Source organism: Podarcis vaucheri (assembly GCF_965113315.1).
Source record: "Podarcis vaucheri genome assembly, chromosome: 18".
Lineage (NCBI taxonomy): Eukaryota > Metazoa > Chordata > Lepidosauria > Squamata > Lacertidae > Podarcis > Podarcis vaucheri.
In genome coordinates, this window is record NC_138756.1 from 11,367,852 (window position 1) to 11,395,746 (window position 27,895).

At 51.1% G+C, this 27,895-nt stretch overlaps 1 protein-coding gene across 3 annotated transcripts in view; it reads left to right on the forward strand.

The window, feature by feature from the left end:
- NFIC (nuclear factor I C) overlaps positions 1 to 27,895 on the forward strand; it is a 90,755-nt gene that overhangs the window by 56,230 nt on the left and 6,630 nt on the right. For 2 of the 3 annotated variants that reach the window (XM_082206472.1, XM_082206471.1), the window contains exons 3-10: positions 7,762 to 7,836; positions 8,965 to 9,039; positions 10,057 to 10,180; positions 10,941 to 11,065; positions 15,323 to 15,445; positions 17,327 to 17,511; positions 23,463 to 23,622; positions 27,782 to 27,861. In XM_082206472.1, the coding sequence (XP_082062598.1) occupies positions 7,762 to 7,836; positions 8,965 to 9,039; positions 10,057 to 10,180; positions 10,941 to 11,065; positions 15,323 to 15,445; positions 17,327 to 17,511; positions 23,463 to 23,622; positions 27,782 to 27,861 (947 nt within the window). The remainder of the gene's footprint in view (positions 1 to 7,761; positions 7,837 to 8,964; positions 9,040 to 10,056; positions 10,181 to 10,940; positions 11,066 to 15,322; positions 15,446 to 17,326; positions 17,512 to 23,462; positions 23,623 to 27,781; positions 27,862 to 27,895) is intronic. The other variant, XM_082206473.1, reaches the window with a different exon arrangement.

The window sequence follows — 27,895 nt, forward strand, 5'->3', positions numbered from 1 at the left end:
CAATAGGTACCACTCCGGTGGGAAGGCAAACAGCGTTTCCGTGCACTGCTCTGGTTCGCCAGAAGCGGCTTAGTCCTGCTGGCCACATGACCCGGAAGCTGTACGCCGGCTCCCTCGGCCAATAAAGCGAGATGAGCACCGCAACCCCAGAGTCGGCCACGACTGGACCTAATGGTCAGGGGTCCCTTTACCTTTACCTATATTACCAATAAAGAGTTTGCGAGCGTTTGCTCAAAACCTGCCCAGGAGTCAAGTTCACTTTGTTGTTCCTTTAAGCACTTCGTGAAAGGTTCCCATTCTTCTTTAACGTCACAGTTATCCCTGTCATGTAGTTTAATGCGTCCGTTTCGCCAATTCTGCATAATCCATAAGTTTCTCTTGCCGGTTTTCCGGAAGCTGTTAAGCCATGGAGGGCTGCCAACAAACACAGGACAGGAACTGGGCAGCGCCTGAGAGTATACCCTTCGACATTTCTCTGACGAAAATAGGGACGTCCTATTCAGTCATCACCATAATAACAATTTTACTCTTTATACCCCACCCAACTGACTGGGTGTTCCCAACTCCTAGAGTTGTAGTTATAATTTGTGGGTCACCATCTGATCTTATTCTGAATTTAAGGTGTGTTTTAAACGATTGCTTGACTTTATGTTCTTTTTAGGGGGAGGGGGAGGGGAGAAAAGGGGGGAATGAAGATGATGTATTTTTGATAAATTATGTTGAAATCCCTAATAAAAAATACTTAATAATAATAATAGGAAAAAAACAGCTTCCGGAAAATTGTGCGTTTAAAAAACAACCCTGTCCTTTTCCTCTCCCTGCCTTTTCTTGCTTAGTTCCCCACAAGATGGGCCACGCCTCTTTGCCAACGGGTACCGGCCGGCGGCTCCTTTCTGGAACCGAAATGAAAAATATATCGAGAGTGTGTGTGTGTGTTTGTGTGCCAGTGTGGAGACAACCCTCCCCTATTCCTGAGCCCAACGGCCTGGCACCCTTCCCTCTTGCTTGGCAGGAGATCTGCCTCTTTGCACAGAGAGGAATTCTCAAAAAAAAAAAATTGTTAAAAGATGGCTGCCAAGCGGGGAAGGAACTTTTCGGAACGGCGGCGGGTCGCGGGATGTCCTTTCGCTGCTTGCAAAATGGCTGCTTGCAAACGGTTGCGCATGCATGCGCCGTCGCGCACGAGGGAGGAGGAGCTGCGGGGAGATAGCGGTTGGCATTTAGGACCGTCCGGGAAAAGGCTGGAGGCCTGGAACGAGACTTTTTTTTTGGAAAATATATATATATATATATATATATAAGCTGCGAGAGCAAGAGCCAAAATTCCATGTCCAAAGTAAACAGCTGGCAAACTGTGTGTTCTTTTCGATTGGAAGCCTCGTCTCTCTCTCTCTCTCTCTCTCTCTCTCTCTCTCTTTTCCACCCCCCCTTCTCTTTCTCTCGTTTCCTCCCTCTTCTCCCTCCCCTCGATTTAAAATGGGGGGGGAGAAAAATCCAATTCCCTCTCCTTTTGAGAGACCATGGAGCTAAGGGGAAAGAGAGAGGGAAGGGGGGGGGAAGAAAACAAAATTTAAATAAAACTATTTCCGTATGGGGGCTTGCCCACATTGGCACATTACAAAAAAGAAACAGCACTTTGGGTTATTTCGTCAGATTCTTGGGGGTCTTTGGAGTCAGTAGGGAATCGAGTTTGTCGACCGCAGAAGTTGAGTGGTGTTTGGTACGTTTTCCCATGGCGGTGTAGCAACCTTGACATTTTAACTTTAGGTTTGTTTTTGTGGAGGGAGGGGCAAAGGCAAATTGGGAGGGGGGGTTTCCTTTCCCTGCTCTCCACGTGGTCCGTTCTCCCCCCCCCCCCGCGCCCCATCCTCCTGCTGTTCCTCCCCATCTCCAAGGTTTTGAACTCGGCACAAAATGGCCGTTGGTGGGGTGGGTGGGGCGTCGTGGGCCGGCAGGGAAGGGGGAGGCTGCAAAATGGCCTCCCCCTGGCTGCCGACACTCGCCACGTGTTGGGAAGGTGTGTAAACACACCCCATTTTGCTTTTGAATTCCCCCCCCCTGCACAAATTGTGCAAACACACTCCAACACACCGTGTCTGCATGCAAACAAAATTTGCACAACCAAAATGGAGGGGAACGGGGCGACCACCCCATAATTTCCAGCCAAGGAAAAGCATGCCACGTGTTTCCAAAATAAATTTTATTTTGGGGGGGGTGGCATTTTGCGATAGGGACGAACCGAAGGTGCAGATGCAAAACTGCACCCTGAATGGGACGCTCTCGGGTCCTCGCCGGTAACCCTTTCCGTACAGCCGCGGGACGGATCCGGACGGGGAGGCTGCGAAACGGGACGCCGAGGGAGGCCTGTGGATTTTGGGAGCCCGAAAGCGAGCCAGCTTGCAGATCAGGGAGAGAGAGAGAGATGGAAAGAGATACGGGGAGGAGAAATATTTTTGGCAGGCCGCTCTGGCACCGGCCCAGTTCCCGAAGCCGGGAGCGAGCTCAGCAGACGAAAACAGGGGGCCAGGATTTTGAAGGGAGAGTTCGGACAGCCGCCATCGTTGGCAACCCTCCTGGACGGGTTATTCCTCCCTTTGTCGTCGTCTTTTTTGGCTCAGGGTACTGGGCACGGCCTCCGCGTTTTATTAACCACACCTGCTCTTGAGTCTGCCTGGCAGTTGTGCCACTCTGTGCAGGTGAGCGCCGTTTTAAAAACAGAAAAGAAATGGGAATCAGGCCCTGTTTCCCAGGGACAGCCCAGGATTAGCAGAAGCCGCCCCGGTTTCCGATCCGACCCCTGAAATGTCCCGCTAGTAGATTTGGATACACACGCACGCCCTCCGACGTTTGCATTCATATTTCAAGAAAGACGGCTGCTGCTGAAAGACTCTGAGATTTGAATTGGGTACGCCCGCCGTGTCTCTGCCCGAGTCCCCGATCTTGCATTCGGGAGGCCCGCTCAGAACAGAAACTCATGCAGAGGCAATAGGCAAACCCTCCCAAGTGTCCCTGAAGGGACGCGGGTGGCGCTGTGGGTACAACCCCAGTGCCTAGGACTTGCTGATCGTATGGTCGGTGGTTCGAATCCCCGCGGCGGGGTGAGCTCCCGTCTTTTGGTCCCAGCTCCTGCCCACCTAGCAGTTCAAAAGCACCCCTAAGTGCAAGTAGATAAATAGGTACCGCTTTCTAGTGGGAAGGTAAACGGCGTTTCCGTGCGCTGCGCTGGTGCCGGCTCGCCAGAGCAGCTTCGTCACGCTGGCCACGTGACCCGGAAGTGTCTTCGGACAGCGCTGGCTCCCAGCCTCTGAAGTGAGATGAGCGCAGAACCCTAGAGTCGGACACGACTGGCCCGTATGGGCAGGGGTACCTTTACCTTACCAAGTGTCCCTATTTTTCAGGGACAGCCCAGGATTCGCAGAAGCTGTCCCGGTTTCCGATCCGACCCCCAAAATGTCCCACTAGTAATTTGGATACACACGCCCTCCCTCCGACGTTTGCATTCATATTTCGAGAAAGATGGCGGCTGCTGAAAGACTCTGAGATTTGAATTGGGTACGCCCGCCGTGTCTCTGCACGAGTCCCTGATCTTGCAATCGGGAGGCCCACTCAGAACAGAAACTCACGCAGAAGCAATAGGCGTCCAAGCGTCCCTATTTTTCAGGGACAGCCCCGGATTTACTGAAGCCGTCCCAGTTTCCGATCTGACCCCGGAGTGTCCCTTAGGCCGCCCCTATTTTAATCGGACTAATGTTTGAGGGTGTGGAGTTATTTTTCTTATATTCAACTAATAAATTATTCTTTAAAAAGAGGAAATAAGTAACTATTGAACCCTGAGAAGACCTCTGAAGGCAGCCCTGTAGATGGAAGGGCTTTTTGAAGTTTGATGTTTTATTGTGTTTTTATATGTGTTGGAAGCTGCCCAGAGTGGCTGGGGCAACACCGTCAGAGAAGGGGCGTATAAATAAGAAAAGGATGATGATGTTGGAATAGGAGACCCCTATTTTCATTGGAGGGACGCGGGTGGCCTCAGGGCTGATTTCCTTCAGAATGGAGAGGTTGGATCTTCTTGCAGTCCATGGGACTCTCAAGAGTCTCCTCCAGCACCAACATTCATTGTGTACCATCAATAATTTTTAAGGATCTAGCAGGGTCTCAGCTGCCCCCTCTCCCCCCCCCCATGGCCACATCTATGACACCCATGGAAAGAGAGACCCTGGTTCCAAAAACGGCTCCTGGTTCAAGGATCAGCAGGGAACGTTCTGCAGAAGGAAGAGAAATAGGGGTTTGCATGTGGGGCGTTCTGTCTGTGGGTGGGGGTGGGGGCCAGAAAGAGCAGTGCCTGGGCTGGCAGAGCAGAGTGGGGGGTGCGCGGTTGTCTAATCCAGGATGCTACTAGGAACCATTAGTGCTGAGCTCAGCGTCTGCTCTGCTGACGGCCCGGAGAGCCTGATTATTTTTAGATAAGATGGAAAGCCTGGAACGGAGAGTTCTGGGCTGCAGCCTGGCCGAGGCGTGAGCTGTGTTTCTGATGAAGGAGGGAGGAGGGGGCCGGCGAGTCGGGTGTGGGGAGGAGAGGAGAGTTGCTGCAGTGGGTGAGCTTTTTCCCCCCACCTCTCTCTGCACGGAGAGTCCCCGTGGCCCTCCCTTCAAGGAATGCCCGGTCCAGCGCGCACACACACAAAAACTGCAGCAGAAAGTCAACCAGTTGCAATGCAATCTCACCCAAGCATTTAGGCCCAGGGTTTTGCAACCTTTTGGGGCCCACGGCTCCCTTGAACTACAGTGGTACCACGGCTTGAGTACTTAATTCGTTCCGGAGGTCCGTTCTTAACCTGAAACTGTTCTTAACCTGAAGCACCACTTTAGCTAATGGGGCCTCCTGCTGCTGCCGCACCGCCGGAGCCCAATTTCTGTTCTCATCCTGAAGCAAAGTACGTAAGCCGAGGTACTATTTCTGGGTTAGCGGATTCTGTAACCTGAAGCGTATGTAACCCGAGGTACCACTGTACATTTGTCTGTGGCACAACTGTGGGGCTCGGGAGCCCAGTTATATCCCCCCTTCCCTGCAGAGCTGACAGCCCCTTACCCTTTTTTGAACCCCCTCCCTCGTGGAGCGTTCCCTCGGCCTCCTCTCCCCTTTCCACCTTGTTGCTTTCTCATCTCGGTTGGTGGAAAGATTGGACTGTCGGCTGCCCCGGATATAGAGCCCCGTCAATGATCAGCCATCGAGGAGGCAGCTGATTCAGTCCGCATTTAACGCCAAGCTTATCTCGCTAAACCACAGAGCCTAGGACTTGCCGATCAGAAGGTTGGGGGTTCGAATCCCCGCGATGACGGGGTGAGCTCCCGTTGCTCGGTCCCTGCTCCTGCCAACCTAGCAGTTCGAAAGCACCTCAAAGTGCAAGTAGATGAATAGGTACTACTCCGGCGGGGAGGTAAACGGCGTTTCCGTGGGCTGCTCTGGTTCGCCAGAAGTGGCTCAGTCCTGCTTGCCACATGACCCAGAAGCTGAACGCCGGCTCCCTCAGCCAGTAAAGCGAGATGAGCGCCGCAACCCCAGAGTCGGTCATGACAAGACGTAACGGTCAAGGGTCCCTTTACCTTTACCTGTCTTGCTTGCTCTTTCCAAAAACTCGACAGAAACCGAAAACACCGCCCTCTGTCGAAACCCACGCTTCCCCGAATGGCGCTGTTCTCTGGCCAAGCAATGTGCAGAAAAATCCACGGATTGTGGCCAAGTGTGCGCCAAGAGGTGTTGAAAATAGCACCCCAAAGTCCATCATATCAGGGCAGAGGTTTCTATGGGAAAGCAGCGCGCTTTGGTTTTGGAATGCTTTGGTTTTGGAACAGATGAAGTTTGAGAACCAAGGTACTCAATTATTTGAGGTTCTGCCCCCACCCTTAGCAGAAACCTGCCCCCCACGATATCCTATTTATGGGGTATTTTTACCCGTGATTTCCCAGGAATGGCTCGACAACTTCGGCTGCCCTGACAAAAATCCTGAATACGCCCATGCCCAGGGTTGAAGGGGGGGGTCGTTAGCGGGTATTGCCACACTCTGCCTGTTGTGAAAGGGCTGCCGTGCCGGCAGGCAGAAGTTCAACTGGTGGCATCCTTCTGGATGTGTGAAATTACTCCCCTGTGAAAAAGTATTGGGATTGATCCAGATACACAGAGTGAGGGACGGGAGGCAAAATTCATCCAGTTTCATTTCCTCACACCAAGTGAGCTTCACGACTAAGAACGGGGGTCTCGAACCCGTGTCTCCAAGTCCGGCACTCCAACCACTGTACCACACTGCCTCGCCTTTGCCTTCAGAAGCGGACCTAGCTACTTCGCCCGTTGCGAAAGACTGCCGCGCTCCGAGATTTGCGCTTCTCTGAATTTTGCGGCGCAGCCAAGAGACGGGTGCGGAAATGCACTAACCCAGGGTAAAGCGTGCATATAAACACGTATATTTGCAAAAGTAAAATGCAGTGACTCATCACGTTGGGGAAATATAAACATTAAGAGGAATTTGCTTTGAGAAGATGTGCATGTTAGAGAAGATTTGAGTTGATTTCCCCACTTTCGCAGGCCATGAATTTTTGTAAACAACAACAATTATTATACTGTGCCCATTTGGCTGGGTTTCCGCAGCTGTCATCTCTTCCTCTCCCTGTTTTCTTTAAGCTAAGGTAAAAAGGTAAAGGTAAATGACCTCTGACAGTTAAGTCCAGTTGCGGACGACTCTGGGGTTGTGGCGCTCATCTCGCTTTACTGGCCGAGGGAGCCAGCATTTGTCCACAGACAGTTTTTCCGGGTCATGTGGTCAGCAGGACTAAGCCGCTTCTGGCGAACCAGAGCAGTGCATGGAAACGCCGTTTACCTTCCCGCCAGAGCGGTACCTATTGATCTACTTGTACTTTGACGTGCTTTCGAACTGCTAGGTTGGCAGGAGCAGGGACCGAGCAACGGGAGCTCACCCCGTCATTGCGGGGATTCGAACCGCCGACCTGATCGGCAAGTCCTAGGCTCTGTGGTTTAACCCACAGTGCCACCCGTGTCCCTTGTTTCTTGTTTAGAAAACCCAATAAAAAGTTATATATGAAAGAAAAGGAAGTGAAAATCTGGACACGAAAGTTGTGGAGCTTTTTGGGGGCTGTCCGGCAATTTCCAGACGTCTGGCATACCTATTCCCTCCAATCTCAACGAAAGAAGATGTCTCTTGGGGCAACTGGTTTAGCCACTGGGAGAACTGGAGGCTAGACAGGCTCTGTCTGTCCAGCAGGAATGTTCTCTCATCGTGCCACAGATTCATTCCACGAATGGGCATGTGTGGCCATCCATAATCGTGACCCGTCACGCTGGCTGAAAGTAAGCACAATAATGTGAGTCTGCAGGTGTCTGGAGGCGGTTGGAGGATGGATGGTGGCTTACAGATTGAGGCTGAATCCTGACAAGACAGAAGGACTGTTTTTGGGGGACAGGAGGTGGGTGGGTGTGGAGGACTCCCTGGTCCTGAATGGGGTGACTGGGTCCCTGAAGGACCAGGTGCGCAGCCTGGGAGTCATTCTGGACTCACCGCTGTCCATGGAGGCACAGGTTTAGACCACAGCGCCACCCGCGTCCCCGTTTCTTTAAGCTAAAAAGTCCCAAATGCTGTTTATATTTCTTCCTTTTCGGATCTCTGAAGGGATTTCGGTGCAAGGTAATCAGAGATATCATTAGCCCGGGCCGTTTGCAGTCGCAAAGCTCACGCCTCCATCTTTCCTTTTCAGATTCAGATCAAAGCAGTAGCCCCAGGACGGGAATCGGCTCTGACCAGGAGGACAGCAAGCCCATCATCACGTTGGGTGAGTCAAAGGATGCTCAGCGCACAAAAGCGGGAAGAGGAGAAACGTCTTATGTCCCTATAGCAGGGATGGGAGGAGAACGCCATGCTGCTAGACTACAACTCCCATCATTCCTGACCATTGGCCAAGCTGTCAGCTGGGGCTGATATGCGTTGGAGTCCCGCAAGCTCTGGAGACCCCCATGTTCCCCGTTTTTCCTCTAAGGCGTTCTTCTTTCCTCAAGAGGGAACTCCTCTTCTAAACAGAGGCATTCCTCCGTCTCTGGCATGTAGTAAGGAAATGGTACGTCTTAGGTCAGGCATGCGGGTATCTGAGGGCCTCTAGATGCTACAACTCCCGTCATCCTTGCTCCCTGGCCATCCTGGCTACGGAGGCATCCCTGATTCTCAGGAGGGAGTGCTTCTTCGAAACAGGGAGTGCTTCTTCTAGACAGAGGATACCACCTTTAAACAGAGAATATGTCTTCTAAACAGGGAGTGCTTCTTCTAGACAGAGGATACCACCTTTAAACAGAGAATACCTCTTCGAAACAGGGAGTGCTTCTTCTAAACAGAGGATACCTCCTTTAAACAGAGAATACCTCTTCGAAACAGGGAGTGCTTCTTCTAGACAGAGGATACCTCCTTTAAACAGAGAATACCTCTTCGAAACAGGGAGTGCTTCTTCTAGACAGAGAATACCTCCTTTAAACAGAGAATACCTCTTCGAAACAGGGAGTGCCTCTTCTAGACAGAGGATACCTCCCTTAAACAGAGAATACCTCTTCGAAACAGGGAGTGCCTCTTCTAGACAGAGGATACGTCCTTTAAACAGAGAATACCTCTTCGAAACAGGGAGTGCCTCTTCTAGACAGAGGATACCACCTTTAAACAGAGAATACCTCTTCGAAACAGGGAGTGCCTCTTCTAGACAGAGGATACCTTCTCTAAACAGAGAATACCTCTTCGAAACAGTTAGTGCTTCTTCTAAACAGGGAATGCCTCCTGTTTCATCCTGGCAATTTATTTATTTTTAATAAGAAGGAAAGCGAAGCATCTTGTTTGTGCATCTAGTTTCCCCGTTTCAATTCCTCCCAGGTCGTTATGCTCCCTGTGCTCAATTAATCTCTCTTTCCCCCTTTTTCCGCAGACGCGACAGATTTCCAAGAGAACTTCATCACGTCCGGGGTGTTCAGCGTCACGGAGCTGATCCAAGTTTCCCGGAGTGAGTAGGCCTCTCTTTGCTGCTTCTTGTATAGCCGGCCTTTGTAAAAACCTGGCCTGAGGTTCTGGTGTTCGTTTGTTTTCTGCGTTGTACCAGCAGGGTAACTTTTGCACAAGCAGTCTTGCACTCTGCAAATGCACGGTCATGATTGTGCAAGGAGGAATTGCTGCTCCCGGTCCGTGTCAACAAAACTGATTTGATTCCTAGCCGTGATTCAAGATGGCGTCCAATTTGGGCAGAACGAACTCCTTTGTTTTGCTTTTGTTCTTTCTTAATTTTGTTTTTAAGGGAATCAGAAAGTATACGAACAGGAATTGACAAATAGACAGCTGAGGGAGAAGGTGAAAGAAAGAGGGGGGAATATATAAATTGAAAATACAGTGGTGCCCCGCAAGACGAATGCCTCGCAAGACGGAAAACCCGCTAGACGAAAGAGTTTTCCGTTTTGGAGGTGCTTCGCAAAACGAATCTCCTATGGGCTTGCTTCACAAGACGAAAATGTCTTGCGAGTTCCTGCTGGGTTTTTTTTCCTCCCCCCCTTTTTCTAAGCCGCTAGGCCGCTTATCAGCTGATCCGATCAGCAGATAAGCCGCTAAAAGCCGCTAATAGCGCTAATCCGCTAATCCGTCAATGGGCTTGCTTCGCAAGACGAGAAAACCGCTAGACGAAGAGAATCACAGAACGGATTCTTTTCGTCTTGCGAGGCACCACTGTAACTTGAGGAGACCTAAGAAATGGGGTGTGAACCGGAAATAAATAATGCGACTTCCGGTTGGCCGCGTGATTAATGGCGGGCGGGAGCTCTTTTGGGGGGGGAAGGGAAATAAATAATGCAATATAAAGCTGTAAACGGGAAAGAAAGAACACGTTGACTTCGCCAACTCCGTGTATTCGACCATCTTTATCTGCCAATCTTCCAGAGTAGGGAGTTCCTGCTGCTACCATATCTGAGCATTCTTGTAGCTGTTGTGGCGTACATGAACAAACGTTGACCCCCTTTCTCTGCCTTCACCGCAGCGCCGGTGGTGACGGGCACAGGGCCAAATTTCTCCCTTGGGGAGCTGCAGGGGCACCTCGCCTACGACTTGAACCCCTCGAGTACGGGCATGAGGAGGACGCTCCCAAGCACTTCCTCCAGCGGGTGAGTCCGGGCTTGGAGTTGTGGCGCTGTGTTCCCATCCTTTCATCACCTTCCCTTGCTACCCCGTCCTTCCCTCAGCCTTCTCCTAACGAGCGCTGCAACCCCAGAGTCGGCCACAACTGGACCTAATGGCCAGGGGTCCCTTTACCTTTGACATGGGGATTAGTAGAGGTAAAGGGACCCCTGACCCTTAGGTCCAGTCGTGGCCGACTCTGGGGTTGCGGCGCTCATCTCGCTTTACTGGCCGAGGGAGCCGGCGTACAGCTTCCGGGTCATGTGGCCAGCAGGACTAAGCCGCTTCTGGCGAACCAGAGCAGCGCACGGAAACGCCGTTTACCTTCCCGCCGGAGCGGTACCTATTTATCTACTTGCACTTTGACGTGCTTTCGAACTGCTAGGTTGGCAGGAGCAGGGACCGAGCAACGGGAGCTCACCCCGTCATCGCGGGGATTCGAACCGCCGACCTTCTGATCGGCAAGTCCTAGGCTCTGTGGTTTAACCCACAGCGCCACCCGTGTCCCTAACATGGGGATTAGCAGCTAATAAAAGTTTGGGTTCTCTTTTGTTCGGGGCTTCCATCTTGTTCCACCTGGTGTCAGGTGGGAGTCCTGTCTGTCTTCAATAAAGACCAAGCCTACGGGCTGCTGTTTTGCTCTGGTATTCCTGGCTGGTGTCCTTGTTTTTTGTCCAAGGGAGCCCTCAGATTTCTCCGTTAACAACCCGAACGCTAACTGCTCTTCCCTCTTCTGCCTCACCTCAGGAGTAAACGTCATAAGTCCGGCTCGATGGAGGACGACCTGGACGGCAGCCCGGGGGGCGAATATTACACATCGCCCAGCTCCCCCACGAGTAGCAGCCGCAATTGGACGGAAGACATGGAAGGGGGTAAGTTGGAGGGGAGCCGGGCCGCCCCCAAACCTTCAAGAAACCAAGCATTTGTTTGGGGCGGCACCTTCCTGAGAAGAGGAGGGCAGTATAGATTTAGAACAGGGGTTTGCAGAAGGACACAGTCCAGAGGCTGCAGAGTGGAGAAGCTGGGAAATATTGGGGGAGCAGCGAGAATGAATGAATCTTTATTTGCGTCAGCCGTCGGCCACAGCAATAAAACAACAATACAATATACAATAATAAAGTCAATTATGTTGTTGTTTAGTCGTTTAGTCGTGTCCGCCTCTTCGTGACCCCCTGGACCAGAGCACGCCACGCCCTCCTGTCTTCCACTGCCTCCCGCAGTTTGGTCCAACTCATGCTGGTGGCTTCGAGAACACTGTCCCACCATCTTGTCCTCTGTCGTCCCCTTCTCCTTGCGCCCTCCATCTTTCCCAACATCAGGGTCTTTTCCAGGGAGTCTTCTCTTCTCCTGAGGTGGCCAAAGTCTTGGAGCCTCAGCTTCAGGATCTGTCCTTCCAGTGAGCACTCAGGGCTGATTTCCTTCCGAATGGAGAGGTTTGATCTTCTTGCAGTCCATGGGACTCTCAAGAGTCTCCTCCAGCACCAGAATTCAAAAGCATCCATTCTTTGGCGATCAGCCTTCTTGATGGTCCAGCTATCATATAGAATGCATTTTGGGGTTTTGAACCAAGAGTCAAATAGTGGACCTGATTCTGATCGCCCCGGCTAAAAACTTTGCCACCTTTGCCGTCATCTGCTCGTCTTGATCTGCCAGGAGAAAGGACACTTCCTTCCTTCTTCCTTCCTTCCTTCCTTCCTTCCTTCCTTCCTTCCTTCCTTCCTTTCCCTCTCTCTCTCTCTCTCTCTCTCTCTCTCTCTCTCTCTCCCCCCTTCCTTCTCTCTGTTTCTTTTTCCTTCCTTCCTTCCTTCCTCTCTCTCTCTCTCTCTCTCTCTCACTCACTCACTTTCTCTCTCTCTTCTCCCTCTCCCTCCTTCTTTCTCTCTCTCTCGCTTTCTCTCTCCTCCATCTCTCTCACACTTTCTTTCTCTTTTTTTTTCTCTCTCTCTCTCGTCTTGATCTGCCAGGAGAAAGGACCCTGGGGCAGTGGCTGGGCGACCCGGAATGGACGATAAAAGAGGGGTGATAATCTCATTCCTCAAGTCTTTATCAAGAGGGCAAGCCAGAAGGGCATGTGCCACCGATTCGGGACTGCCGTCTCCACAGGGACATAAGTGTTTTTTGTGTGGACTCAGCAAATTCCATTCAGAAAATGGAGAAACATGCCTCGGAAGCCGTTAGACTTCTGAGGCGCGTTCAAAAACAGAATCATTCGCTTCCGGGTTTCCGGTGTCCAGGTTCCAAATCGTTCAGCTTCCACTCAAAAAAATGAGGTTCCACTGTACAATTACTACTCCCAATCATTCAGACGCCAAATTATATAATTTAGGTGGGTCCCACCACCCTGCATTCAAGAATGGATGGTTTGATATTTTTTTACTGCGTTCCAAAATCTTATCCATCTCAATTAAAACCCATACAAAAATTATTATTCTTATTATTAGCTTGCAAAGGTATCCACAACAGTATCGTTCAGCATTTGGCTGGTGGCGAAGCCCCAACATTCCCCTATTGTTAGCTTGAAAATCTATCCCCAAAATAAAAAGGCAAAGGGACCCCTGACCGTTAGGCTCGCTTTATTGGCTGAGGGAGCCGGTGTACAGCTTCCGGGTCATGTGGCCAGCAGGACTAAGCCACTGCTGGCGAACCAGAGCAGCGCATGGAAATACCGTTTACCTTCCCGCCAGAGCGGTACCTATTTATCTACTTGCACTTTGATGTGCTTTCGAACTGCTAGGTTGGCAGGAGCAGGGACTGAGCAACGGGAGCTCGCCCCGTCATTGCGGGGATTCGAACCGCCGACCTTCTGATTGGCAAGCCCTAGGATCTGTGGTTTAACCCACAGCACCTCCCACATCCCTTTCCTCCAGGTCTAAAGGTAAAGGGACTCCTGACCGTTAGGTCCAGTTGTGACCGACTCTGGGGTTGCGGCGCTCATCTCGCTTTATTGGCCGAGGGAGCCGGCGTACAGCTTCCAGGTCATGTGGCCAGCAGGACTAAGACCCTTCTGGCGAACCAGAGCAGCGCACGGAAATGCCGTTTACCTTCCCGCCGGAGCAGTACCTATTTATCTACTTGCACTTTGTGCTTTCGAACTGCTAGGTTGGCAGGAGCAGGGACCGAGCAACGGGAGCTCACTCCATCACGGGGATTCGAACCGCCGACCTTCTGATCGGCAAGTCCTAGGCTCTGTTGTTTAACCCACAGCTCCACCCACGTCCTGTCCCCAAAAGTATCTTTCTGCATTTGGCTGGTGGGGAACGTCGGGGCTTCCCCACTCCTGCTCTCCCAGCCGGCCGCCGTTTCCCCTCCAACGAGAGACGTGTTCGGATCCTCTGCGAGAAGAGCTTTATTTCAATCCCGGACTGGATGTTCTGGTTGTAAAATCCTTCTCAATGAACGTCTGGGAGAGAGCTAAACCCTTTAGTGGCGCCGCGTAAAACGACTGCCCCAGATAAATCGCTGCCTGGAGGGCAGGGGCTAAGCCTTGAGGGGATTAACCCTCTCTCTGCCCTGTCTTCCACCCCGTTGCCAGAAGGACGTCGGAGATGGCAGGAGTTGCCAGCCTTCTTAAGTTCAGGGGCACATGGGTGCCAGCCCTCTGGTCAGTTGGTCCCCTCTGCATGGTGTCACACACAGTGTCAGATTTATGTATGGGGGGGGGAATGATTTAGGAGCCCGGCCTGTGATGTCAAAGCTATTCCACGTATTCATAAGTTTAATTTTTAAAAAAGATTCTTTTTTTAAAATGGTCTTCTGTGTGAGTCATCGCTTATGCACCGTATTTTTCGCTCTATAAGATGCACCAGACCACAAGACGCACCTAGTTTTTGGAGGAGGAAAACAAGAAAGAAAATATTCTGAATCTCAGAAGCCAGAACAGCAAGAGGGATCGCTGCGCAGCGAAAGCAGCAATCCCTCTTGCTGTTCTGGCTTCTGGGATAGCTGCGCAGCCTGCATTCGCGCCATAAGACGCCATAAGACGCACACACATTTCCCCTTACTTTTTAGGAGGGGGAAAAGTGAGTCTTATAGAGCAAAAAATACGGTATTTTCCATTTTTATATTGTCATATTATTCGGTGAACTGAGACCTGCAGGTTTGGGGCGGTATACAATTTTAAGAAATCCTCATCCTCATCATTGATCTTGGGAGTTTTAAAAATTATTGGTCAGGCTTGCCCAAGACTCAGACAGAGCTGCAACAGGTAGGGTCTTTAATTCTCAAGGTTGTGGGTTTGAGCAAACGATTCTTGCATCGCAAGGGGTTGCAGAGTATATTACCTTGAATGGTTCCTTCCAAACTCAACCGTTCTCTCCCATCTCCTCCAAGTGTCCTGTTTTTCCAGGGACAGTCCTGGAATTACAGAAGCCGGTTTCTCTTCTGCCATCGAATGGTGGATGAGTTTTATGAATTAAATCAGAGCCGCACCTGATATTCAGCACCGGATTTACGTATAAGTTAAGCAAGCTCTAGCTTAGGGCCTCACTTTCTTGAGGGCGTCCAAAAAAATTTAAAGGGGAAAAAACTGGATGCACATTTCCAAAATACAAGATAAAAAACCAATAAAATAAAGCCTACATACAGCGTTTTGTGTTGTGTAGGCTCCTAGGATGTAAGTCATGGGCCCCGTCTGCTAGCCTGCTCCCTAAAATATCCCTGGTTTGCTCCTTTCTATATATAGGGTGCCTACATTCTGAACGTGCAAATGGCTTTTACAAGTATTGAAGATATAGGGGGAAGAGAGAAATGTGATCATAGGGGGCGTGATTAGAATATGCAGTTGATAAAGGAATGAAACCGTAGAAGGGGAGGAAGGGAAGTCGATGGTTGTGAATGTTATGGCTATATTCATTGAAATGCAAAAAAATTGTAATATAAATCAGGCATAGGCAAACTCCAGCCCTCCAGATGTCTGGGACTACGATTCCCATCATCCCTGATCACTGCTCCTGTTTGTTAGGGATGATGGGAATTGTAGTCCAGAGGTTTGCCTATGTCTGGTATAAATAATAAAAATTAAAAAATTAATAGGTGCATTGGAAAGCATACTTAGAGGGCGCAAGGTGCAGAACTTAGGAGGTCTGTTGCTGCGGATAAACATGTCAACTCTCCCTCAAATTCCTCCCCAGGGATTTCTCCGAAAAAGCCAGATATGGACAAGTCTCCCTTCAACAGTCCGTCTCCGCAAGATACTTCGCCCCGGCTGAGCAGTTTTACACAACACCACCGTCCCGTCATCGCCGTACACAGCGGTAGGTTGGGGGTCGCCAAGGAAGGGGGCGGTCGATTTCTTAGAGCCAAACCAGTCCCTGTTGACAAAATAAGGCAGAAGAGTTCTCCCTAAAGCTGGAATGTGTCACTTTGGGTTCATGTGTCTGCGTTGCAGGGAAGCCGTCTCATTTTGAAACCCCCTCGCAAGCAGAAAGGTAGCAGAGAGTCCTTGCACTGCTAGCTTTCTGCTTGCAGAGACTCTCAATATATACCGTATTTTCCGCTCTATAAGACGCACCAGACCACAAAACGCACCTAGTTTTTGGAGGAGGAAAACAAGAAAAAAAAAATCCTGAATCTCAGAAGCCAGAACAGCAAGAGGGATCGCTACACGGTGAAAGCAGCAATCCCTCTTGCTGTTCTGGCTTCTGGGATAGCTGCGCAGCCTGCATTCGCTCCATAAGACGCACACACACATTTCCCCTTACTTTTTAGGAGGGAAAAAGTCAGTCTTATAGAGCAAAAAATACGGTATGTGATTCCTCAGTCCCAGCCGTCCAAATTGGCACAGCCGACCTCTTATTTTTTGACTCAAGTTGCTCCAGGCACAATTTTCGAAAGCCCTTCCTTTCTCCTAAGGACGTTCTCTCCACCGTTCCCGTCAGGGGGCTCTGAGCATCCTCAGAAAACTACAGTTCCCAGAATTCTTTTGTGCAGCAAACAGCCCCTGTGATTCCCAGCTGATAAATTGAATAAACGTAATTTAATAAAAGCAGCATTTCCTGCTGTGCATGGGGGGGGGGGAGAGATGCTCCATCTTTGACCAGGAATGAGTGGAAACACCTGTGCCCCCTGGTTGCCATATGTCCTCTTTTTCCAGGACACGTCCTCCTTTTCAGGATTAAACTATCCGGGCGAATTTTTTAAAAAGTGACTTTCCCAAGGAGACCGGGGAGCAGGAAGGCAAGGTTGTAACGGGAAAGAAGGCCGCGGCGGTGGTCTCTGCAGAGGCGCCCCAGGCGGGGGTCCGGGGGTGTCGCGGCGAGGCCGGCCACCCAGTCTCCTCTCTACCTGACAAGACAGAAGTACTGTTTTGGGGGGACAGGAGGCGGGCAGGTGTGGAGGACTCCCTGGTCCTGAATGGGGCGACTGTGCCCCCGAAGGACCAGGTGCGCAGCCTGGGGGTCATTTTGGACTCGCCACTGTCCATGGAGGCGCAGGTCAATTCTGTGTCCAGGGCAGCTCCATCTGGTACGTAGGCTGAGACCCTATCTGCCTGCGGACTGTCTCGCCAGAGTGGTGCATGCTCTGGTTATCTCCCGCTTGGACTACTGCCATGTGCTCTCTGTGGGGCTACCTTGGAAGGTGACCCGGAAACTGCAATTAATCCAGAACGCGACAGCTAGACTGGTGACTGGGAGCGGCCGCCGAGACCGCATAACACTGGTCCTGAAAGACCTACATTGGCTCCCAGGACGTTTCCAAGCACAATTCAAACTGTTGGTGCTGATATTTAAAGCCCTAAACGGCCTCAGTCCAGGATATCTGAAGGAACGTCTCCATCCCCATCGTTCTGCCCGGACACTGAGGTCCATCTCCCGAGGGCCTTCTGGCGGTTCCCTCCCTGAGAGAAGCGAAGTTACAGGGAACCAGGCAGAGGGCCTTCTCGGTGGTGGCACCGCCCTGTGGAACGCCCTCCCACCAGATGTCAAAGAGAACAACAACTACCAGACTTTTAGAAGACATCTGAAGGCAGCCCTCTTTAGGGACGCTTTTAATGTTTGATGTATTGCAGTATTTTAATATTTTTTTGGAAGCCGCCCAGAGTGGCTGGGTATAAATAATAAATTATTATTATTATTATTATTATTATTATTATTATTATTATTATTATTATTATTATTATCTGTCGCCCCCTGCAGGTATCGCCCGAAGCCCTCACCCTTCCTCCGCGCTACATTTCCCCACCACCTCGATCCTGCCCCAGACGGCCTCCACTTACTTCCAACACACAGCCATACGGTACCCGCCGCACCTGAATCCTCAAGACCCTCTGAAAGACCTCGTCTCGCTGGCCTGCGACCCGTCCAATCAGCAGCCAGGACCGGTAAGGAACCACCGGTCTCGTCCCCGTGTTGTTCTGGGGTTCAGGGGAAGTCCTGGGACTTGCCAACTCGGCAGTCTCGCTCAACTTGCTCTTCTCAAGGCCACCGTAGATACCACGCCGCTGCCCCTCTCCCCTGCGTGGTTTTCCCTCACCCTCTTGAGGACTAGCGGATTGTTCGGGCTGTGGCGGTTTCCGAGCGGCCGTGTGTAGAAATGCGCATTACGCCAGGCTGGAACTTCCCAAACCTTTTGGAGGTCGCAAGGTGGTTAGATTGGTCTCAACTAGGGCCAGGGCCTTTTCAGTACTGGCCCCGACTTCTTGGAACGCTCTGTCCCAAGAGACTAGGGCCCTGCGGGACTTGACCACTTTCCGCAGGGCCTGCAAGACAGAGCTGTTCCGCCTGGCCTTTGGTTTAGACTCAGTCTGACCCTTCTGTTTCCCTCCCCTTATGGTTTTGATATATGGGCTACTTTTAAAATGATGCTGCATTTTAACCTGTATTTTAAATTGGGTTTTTTTTACCGTATTTTTCGCTCTATGAGACGCTCCAGACCACAAGACGCACCTAGTTTTTGAAGGAGGAAAACAAGAAAAAAAATATTCTGAATCTCAGAAGCCAGAACAGCAAGAGGGATCGCTGCGCAGCGAAAGCAGCAATCCCTCTTGCTGTTCTGGCTTCTGGGATAGCTGCGCAGCCTGCATTCGCTCCGTAAGACGCACACACATTTCCCCTTACTTTTTAGGAGGGGAAAAGTGCGTCTTACAGAGCAAAAAATACGGTATTTTCCATTTTTATATTGTCATATTATTCGGTGAACTGAGACCTGCAGGTTTGGGGCAGTATACAATTTTAATAAATCACCATTCTCATCATTGATCTTGGGAGTTTTAAAAATTATTTGTTAGGCTTGCCCAAGACTCAGACAGAGCTGCGACAGGTAGGCTCTTATAGAGCGAAAAAGACGGTAATTATTGTTATGTTTTTACTGTCATTTTACTGGTGTTAGCCGCCCTGAGCCCAGCTCTGGCCGGGGAGGGCGGGGTATAAATAAAATTTATTATTTTATTATTAAAAGGGAGCTGTTTGTGCGTCAGGAAGTGTTGATGGCGAAAGAGGAGGCTCCCTTGCCCGTGTTGGGGCACACAGATATCTTATGGGGGGCGACAGCAGCACTCCCGTGACTTCCCTTCATCCTGCAGGGGGCAGCTTTGGAGTTTCCCATAATGCCCCGGGACACTTGCTGCATTTTGGGCGTATGACACCTTGTTCCAGGGTGTGATGCAGTGATTCAGTGTGAATGATGTTCAGGGATGTCGCTGGCAACAAGGGAGGGTGTTCAAAAAAAGTTGAGGGGCTGCCAGCTCTGCAGGCAAGGGGGGGACATTAACTGGGCTCCTGAGCCCCACAGGGGTGCCGCAGAAATAATGCTGTGGGTCAAGGGAGGCGCGGCTTAGAATCTACAACAGCGAAAGCACGACACAAAAGGAAAGGGGAACTAGGAGGGCAGAGGAAAAAGTCAAGTTTGTTATAAGGACCAGCAGGTGTGAGAAAGGGGGGCATTGCTTAGACAGAAGATGGGATAGATCAGGGGTCGGCAAGGCTTAGTCCATCAGCTTAAAGGTAAAGGTAAAGGGACCCCTGACCATTAGGTCCACTCGTGGCCGACTCTGGGGTTACAGTGCTTATCTCACTTTACTGGCCGAGGGAGCCGGCGTACAGCTTCCGGGTCATGTGGCCAGCAGGACTAAGCCGCTTCTGGCGAACCAGAGCAGCGCATGGAAATGCCGTTTCCCTTCCCGCCGGAGCGGTACCTATTTATCTACTTGCACTTTGATGTGCTTTCGAACTGCTAGGTTGGCAGGAGCAGGGACTGAGCAATGGGAGCTCACCCCGTCATTGCGGGGATTCGAACCGCCAACCTTCTGATCAGCAAGTCCTAGGCTCTGTGGTTTAACCCACAGCGCCACCCGCGTCCCTTCAGCTTAGTTTGCCATTATTCTCTGGTAGGGACTTTATCTTATTTCCGTCTCTGGGCTGGTAGCATTCATGCGGCAGTAATTGCATAGCCAGATTACCATCTTCCAAAGCAACTCCTCTGTTCCGAACTTAAAAACGGAGAGCGTAATGTTGGTGGCCAACAAAAGAGGTCTCAGGGCAAAATCTTTAAAAATGTAGTATAAACACCAACAACCGGGAAACACCGGCCTGCGAGCGCTCCAGTTGGAGAACAGCCTTGACCAAAGGTGTCGTGGGCTTTGGAGACACTCAAACTCGGGACACAAGGGAGAAATGTGTTAAGAGGAAGGCACACTTGGCAAACCCTCACCGGGGTCAACTCCCGCCTGGAAACCTATGTCCCCACTGTGGAAGGATGTGTGGATCCAGAATTGGCCTCCACAGTCACTTACGGACTTACGGTTAAGACGGTGTTTATGGAAGACAACTGGCTATGAGGGATCGCCGAAAGGAGCAGTAGAAAGATTGGGTTTGATCGCAGCGAGACGGGGCAGCGGCAGGGCATGTTACGAGAGGGGGAAAGCCAGAAGGAGATTTTGGACTGCTTTGAAGCTGGAAATCTCCAGCAGTCTCCAAATCAAACCCTCCCTGCCTTCCGCAACCATCACACAAACACACACACACACAGATAGATGGGTCCGGCCGTCGATATGCATAACATATAAAGGCATCTTTGATGTGCAACTCGCTTTGCTGCAAGGCTGCTCTCCACCCTGGTGGGCTCCATCACCAGCAGGTGGTCTCATCAAAGAGGTACCTACCTACTGCTCAGGCTGCCTGCAGGGCAGCTGGGGGGGGGAATAGAGGAGGCCTGACCCCCCCCCCACCTCCCAGAAACACACACTGAACTTATGAGCCAAAGTTACCTGTGGAAAAACTTTTGTTGTTTAGTGGTGTCCGCCTCTTCGTGTCCCCCTGGACCAGATCACGCCAGGCCCTCCTGTCTTCCGCTGCCTCCCGCAGTTTGGTCAAACTCATGCTGGTAGCTTCGAGAACACTGTCCCACCATCTCGTCCTCTGTCGTCCCCTTCTCCTTGCGCCCTCCATCTTTCCCAACATCAGGGGCTTTTCCAGGGAGTCTTCTCTTCTCATGAGGTGGCCAAAGTCTTGGAGCCTCAGATTCAGGATCTGTCCTTCCAGTGAGCACTCAGGGCTGATTTCCTTCAGAATGGAGAGGTTGGATCTTCTTGCAGTCCATGGGACTCTCCAGAGTCTCCTCCAGCTCCATAATTCAAAAGCATCCATTCTTCGGCCATCAGCCTTCTTGATGGTCCAGCTCTCACCTCCATATTTGCTCCTGTCTTATTTCCTTCGAAAGCACCCCCGGGGGCAAGTAGATAAATAGGTACCGCTTACCAGCAGGAAGGTAAACGGCGTTCCGTGTGCGGCTCTGGCTCGCCAGAGCAGCGATGTCACGCTGGCCACGTGACCCGGAAGTGTCCCCGGACAGCGCTGGCCCCCGGCCAATAGATGTGAGATGGGCGCACAAACCCCACAGTCTGTCAAGACTGGCCCGTTCGGGCAGGGGTACCTTTACCTATTTCCTTGGGTATACCATCTCCCTGCATAGGATTGAAGTACGTCTAGGTTTTCCTGGACATATCCGGAATATGGCACATCCAGGAAAAGCCAGTCCATGTTTTTGCCTCCCCCCCCCCCATTAAAATACAGGCATGCCAAACGGAATCCGTTGTGGAAGTCCAAAAATGTTCGGCGACTGAGGCACGGCTTCCGATTGGCTGCTTTCTGAGCTCAATCGGAAGCCGCGCCGGACGTCCAGCTTCTGAAAAACGTTCACAAACCGGAACACTTTTCCTGGTTTGCGGTGTTTGGGAACCAAGGTGTTTGGGAACCAAGGCATTTCAGAACCAAGGCGTTTGAGAACCAAGGCATTTGAGAACCAAGGCGTTTGAGGTACCGCTGTATACAGAGGACAAATGTAAAAAGTTAAATTACATTTTGGGGGTTCGGATCAATATTCAAATGGTGGGTCTTATTCTAATCGCTCCAGCTAAAAACCTTGCAACTTTTGCTATCTATCGCCTGTTCATCTTGATCTGCCAAGGGCATGGAGACTGTAACAGTGGTTGGGCGACCCGGAATGGACAATAAAAGAGGGGTGATAATTTTGCTCCTCAAATCTTTGTAAAGATTGCAGGCCGGAAGGACATGAGCCGCCGATTCACAACTGCCATCTCCACGGGGACATAAGCTTTTTCCCCACTGTTTTTTTTTGTGGGGGGGGGGAATCGTCCCTCGAGTATATTCAGTATATTCAGTCTTGCGACAGTCAAAACACATCTATATTTTGGAATTAAGTTATGCAAACAGGGCGGGCACGAGTCAAAACGTCTAGGTGGGGAATAAGCCGTACTGTGGGCAGAATTTCCTTATTGTGGCCGAGTTGTTCTGTCGCTCGATATCGTTTAATTAAATTGCTTGCTTTACTAAAACCCAGTGTGAGTAGCCGTCGTGGGGATAAACCACAAGATTGAAGTTTTGGGTAAACTATTTTAGTCCCGGCGCTCTCTTGCGACTCTAGGGGTAGTAGACCGGACGGATCTGTATGGGTGTTTGTGAGAAAGTCCATGTAAGAAACTAGCCTACTGCATAAAGGCAGAATTTGCATTTGTCGCCCCACCCATTTTGCCTCTGGCCCCGCCCACTAGCAGCATGTGGTTTTCCCCTGCCCTTCTCATAAATATGGGGGGATCCACGGATTGCTCCCCCCCTTGATCTTTATTCCAGCTTTTGCAATTTCACCCTGCGGATCCTAAAATAAAATAAAATGAAATGAAATGAAATAAAAATTTCAAATGCCACAAAGCAAAGGTCAACAGTCCAGCTATAGCCCTATGCCTAAATTCCACCACCATCACCAAATAATAATAATAATAATAATAATAATAACAATAATAATAATAATAATAATATACCTTGCCCATTTGACTGGGCTTCCCCAGCCACTCTGGGCGGCTCCCAACAAAAATATAAAAGCACGATAAAACATCAAGTATTAAACACTTCCCTAAAGAGGGCTGCTTTGAGGTGTCTGTCTTCTAAAAGTCAGATAGTTGTTTATTTCCTTGACATCTGAAAGGAGGGCACCACCACTGAGAAGGCCCTCTGCCTAGTTCCCTGTAACCTCGCTTCTCGCAGGGAGGGAACCGCCAGAAGGCCCTCGGGAGAGGGACCCCAGTGTCCGGGGTGGAGACGCTCCTTCAGGTATACTGGGCCATTTAGGGCTTTCAAGGTCAGCACCAACCCTTTGAATTGTGCTCGGAAACGTCATGGGAGCCAATGCAGATCTCTCAGGACCGGTGTTATGTGGTCCTGGCAGCCGCTCCCAGTCCCCATTCTAGCTGCCGCATTCTGGATTAGCTGCAGTTTCCGGGTCACCTTCAAAGGCAGCCCCACAGAGAGCGCATGGCAGTAGTCCAAGCGAGGGATAACTAGAGCATGCGCCACTCTGGCCAGACAGTCTGCGCCTCCATGGACAGCTATGAGTCCAAAATGACCCCCAGGCTGCGCACCTGGTCCTTCGGGGGCACAGTCACCCCATTCAGGACCAGGCAGTCCCCCACACCCGCCCGCCCCCTGTCCCCCAAAAACAGTCCTTCTGTCTTGTCAGGATTCAACCTCAATCCGTTAGCCGCCATCCATCCTCCAACCGCCTCCAGACCCTCACACAGGACCTTCACCGCCTTCACTGGTTCTGATTTAAAAGAACCTCGAAATACCGGCTGCCGGGCGGGGGTCACAAATGGGGACGCCGAGTTGAGCTGGCCAAGGTGCCCATGTTCCCCGATCTTGCCCGACCACCGTCCCCGTTTTTTTCTAATTGAGGGGGGTCTCCACCGGGCGGCTCTTTCGAGGGCTCTGTTAACCAGCTTTGTGTCTCTTCTTTTGTTTTCCATCTTGTGTCCCCCCCTAGTTAAATGGAGGTGGCCAAGTGAAGGTTCCCGGGCATTACCTTCCCGCCCAGATGTTGGCTCCGCCGCCCCCCCCGGGTCTGCCCCGCCTGGCAATCTCACCCGACACCAAACCCATCGCGACAACTTCCGAGGGAGGGACCACTTCGCCGACGTCTCCCAGTAAGCAAGCCTAAAAAATGCCCCCCCCCAACCCGATCCCGACTCCCGCCCACCCGCCCCCTCCCAAATGACCCAGCAGCCATGCCCAATTCCGCCCACCCCCCCAATCCCCCAAATCCAGACACGCTCACAGACCGCAGTCTTGCGTTTCCATTTTTCGGAGAGGGGTGGGATTCGGAACGTGGCAGCGTTTTTCACAGGAGGGGGTTGGTTTTTTTCAGGGGCGGTGGCGGCAGCAGTAGCGGGGGAGACCTGGGTTCGAAACAGCGGCAGCCCCGACCTGACAATGGGAAGGGCTTGGGCAAAGGGCCGATTTAAAATAAGGTTACCAGATTTTTTTCTCAGCGAATCCGGGGACACTTTTTAACTTCAATAGGAATGATAGGGTTTCGTCTGGGGGCTGATTTGTAAATCCGGGGACTGTCCCCGGGAAACGGGGATGTCGTCTAACCTTAGTTCAGCAGCAGCTTTTGGCTATGTGCAATAAAACTGACTGACTGACTGTAACCTTAGCTTAAAACGCACCTGTTGAAATAAAAACAGTGTCCCTTCTGGTGGCTTGCAACTGAAGAGTTTGCGCCTAAATAGAAGCTTTAGAATCCTAGAGTTGGAAGAGACCCCAAGGGCCATCGAGTCCAACCCCCTGCCAAGCAGGAAACACCATCAGAGCACTCCTGACCTATGGTTGTCAAGCCTCTGCTTAAAGACCTCCAAAGGAGGAGACTCCATCACACTCCTTGGCAGCAAATTCCACTGTCAAACAGCTCTTACTGTCAGGAAGTTCCTCCTAATGTTTAGGTGGAATCTTCTTTCTTGTAGTTTGGATCCATTGCTCCGTGTCCGCTTCTCTGGAGCAGCAGAAAACAATCTTTCTCCCTCCTCTATGTGACATCCTTTTCTATATTTGAACATGGCTATCATATCACCCCTTAACCTCCTCTTCTCCAGGCTAAACATGCCCAGCTCCCTTAGCCGTTCCTCATAAGGCATCGTTTCCAGGCTTTGCGGCTCATCGATCCGAAACAGCCTCTTCCAGACTCAGATCTAGCCAAAGGAGCATCTGTGTAATGAAGGACTTCCATTGATTATTAATAATAATAATAATCCCCAACCCATCTGGCTGGTTTCCCCAACCCATCTAGTTTCCCCAGCCACACTGGGCAGCTCCCAACAGAATATTAAAAATAAAGGTAAAGGTAAAGGTACCGCTGCCTGTACGGGCCAGTCATGTCCGACTCTAGGGTTGTGCGCCCATCTCACTTAAGAGGCCAGGGGCCAGCGCTGTCCGGAGACACTTCCGGGTCACGTGGCCAGCGTGACGAAGCTGCTCTGGCGAGCCAGCACCAGCGCAGCGCACGGAAACGCCGTTTACCTTCCCGCTATAAAGTTGTACCTATTTATCTACTTGCACTTAGGGGTGCTTTCGAACTGCTAGGTGGGCAGGAGCTGGGACCGAAAGACGGGAGCTCACCCCGCCGTGGGGATTCGAACTGCCGACCATGCGATCGGCAAGCCCTAAGCACTGAGGTTTTATCCACAGCGCCACCCGCGTCCCCCTAATATTAAAAATACCAAACATTAAAAACTTCCCTAAACAGGGCTGATTTGAAGTGTCTTCTAAAAGTCAGAAAGCTGTTTATTTCCTTGACATCTGATGGGAGGGTGCCACCACCGAGAAGGCCCTCTGCCTGGTTCCCTGTAACCTCGCTTCTCGCAGGGAGGGAACCGCCGGAAGGCCCTCGGAGCTGGACCTGCTTACAGTGGTCTCACATATAAATGATAAACTTTCCCCGTTCTTTTTCAAAGTTCTTGATTCCTGAGCTTCCCAGTAAATTTTGCCATTATGGCATTGTCCATCAACTTGGTTTGCCATTCTTATCTGGCCTGGGTTATCGCTTATTTCCATCTCTGGGCTAATAGCATCCTTGCGGCTGGGAATTCTTCTTAAATACCTGGCAGGGAACCTGTGACCCTTCAGATATTGCCAGACTCTCGCCATACCGTCCCTATGCTGTCTGGAACCGATGAGAACTGGTGCACAATGACACTGTTTAATGAATGTTTCTTATAGCTTAAAAACAGAACACAGGTTTGCATCCTTTAACCCAAAAGCCCACACTGGAATCTAAAACAAAACTCATTCAGTTCCTCTGCCCTGAGCTAGGAATCCCAGAATCTTTTTACACAACCAGGCACTGTGATAAAGTCCCTTTTCATTTCCTTAAACCGCTGGAAACGATGGGAAACCGCATAATAATTATATGAATGATAATTTGAAGCCTGCCCAACTGACCGGGTCGCCACAGCCACGCTGGATGGCTTCCGACCCATATAAAACCGGAATAAAACTCACGTGTTGGAAACTTCCCCATACAAAAAGTCAAATAGTTCTTTATCTCCTTGACATCTGGTGGGAGGGCGTTCCACAGGGAGGGCGCCACCACCGAGAAGGCCCTCTGCTTGGTTCCCTGTAACCTCGCTTCTCGCAGGGAGGGAACCGCCAGAAGGCCCTCGGGAGATGGACCCCGGTGTCCGGGCAGAACGATGGGGGTGGAGACGCTCCTTCAGGGATACTGGGTCATTTAGGGCTTTCAAGGTCAGCACCGACACTTTGAACTGTGCTCGGAAACGTCCCGGGTGCCAATATAGGCAATGTTGTGTTTTGAGGCTGAGACACTGATCTAGATCTGTTCGCTTTGGACTGTGTGGATTCTAAGTTGCCATTTTGGGGGGCCAGGTGGTTAGAAGCTTGTAGTTTTCAAGACGACTTTTTGGTTCCTGAAATTCATTCCGGTTGTACGGATGAAATAATGGCGGGTAGAATTCTGCAGGTTGCGTTGCTAGCGTGGGAAAATAGGCAAGGTTCAAGGATCCTTTATCCTGGCACCCAGGAATCTTCACTCGGTTGCAAAAGGAGCCTGGCGAATTTAGAACTCTGCCTGGGGCCAGTCCCGATCTTTCAGCCTCTCCCGCCTCGCAGGGTCGTTGTAGGGTGGTAATGAGGAGCGCGAACACCACCTTGAGCTCTTTGAAAGATAAGGAGGCTACGGATGCAAGGGGGGGGAATAAAATCGTAGATTGGTGCGCTTGAGAGCCCGGGGGGCAAAGGGGGCAGCAGCAAATATTTCTGCTGCGCCCTCAGGGCAACTGCAAGGACAAGGAAGGAAGGAAGGGAAAGAAAGAGGAAGGAAGGGAGGGAGGAAGGGAAAGAAAGAGGAAGGAAGGAAGGAAGGAAGGAAGGAAGGAAGGAAGGAAGGAAGGAAGGAAGGAAAAGAAAGAGGAAGGAAGGGAGGGAGGGAGGGACGGAGGGGGGGAGGGAGGGAAAGAAAGAGGAAGGAAGGAAGGAAGGAAGGAAGGAAGGAAGGAAGGAAGGAAGGAAGGAAGGAAAGAAAGAAAAGAAAGAGGAAGGAAGGGAGGGAGGAAGGGAAAGAAAGAGGGAGGGAGGGATGGAGGGAGGAAGGAAGGAAGGAAGGAAGGAAGGAAGGAAGGAAGGAAGGGAAAGAAAGAGGAAGGAAGGAAGGAAGGAAGGAAGGAAGGAAGGAAGGAAGGAAGGAAGGAAGGAAAAGAAAGAGGAAGGGAGGGAGGAAGGAAGGGAGGAAGGGAAAGAAAGAAAGAGGGAGGGAGGGAGGAAGGAAGGAAGGAAAGAAAGATAGGAAGGAAGGAAGGAAGGAAGGAAGGAAGGAAGGAAGGAAGGAAGGAAGGAAAAGAAAGAGGAAGGGAGGGAGGAAGGAAGGGAGGAAGGGAAAGAAAGAAAGAGGGAGGGAGGGAGGGAGGAAGGAAGGAAAGAAAGATAGGAAGGAAGGAAGGAAGGAAGGAAGGAAGGAAGGAAGGAAGGAGAGAGGGAGAGGAAGGAAGGAAGGAAAGATAGGGAGGGAGGGAGGGAGGGAGGGAGGAAGGAAGGAAGGAAGGAAGGAAGGAAGGAAGGAAGGAAGGAAGGAAGGAAAATAAGAAGGAAAGAAGGAAGATAGGAAGGAAGGAAGGAAGGAAGGAAGGAAGGAAGGAAGGAAGGAAGGAAGGAAGGAAGGAAGGTTATTCTGGGTGGTTTCCTCACGAATGGGTAGGAATTGGTGGTCGGGGTTTGTTTTGCATTTCTTTTCTAAACCGTGCTGTGTCCCCCCTCCTTTCTTTCTCCCCCCCTCTCCCTCCTTCCCTTCCTCAGCCTACTCCGCCCCAGGCACACCCCCTGCGAACCGCTTCGTGGGACTAGGACGGGATCCTGGCAGCATCTATCAGGCACAGGTGAGTCCGCCTAACTCTTCCTCGGGGTCACGGC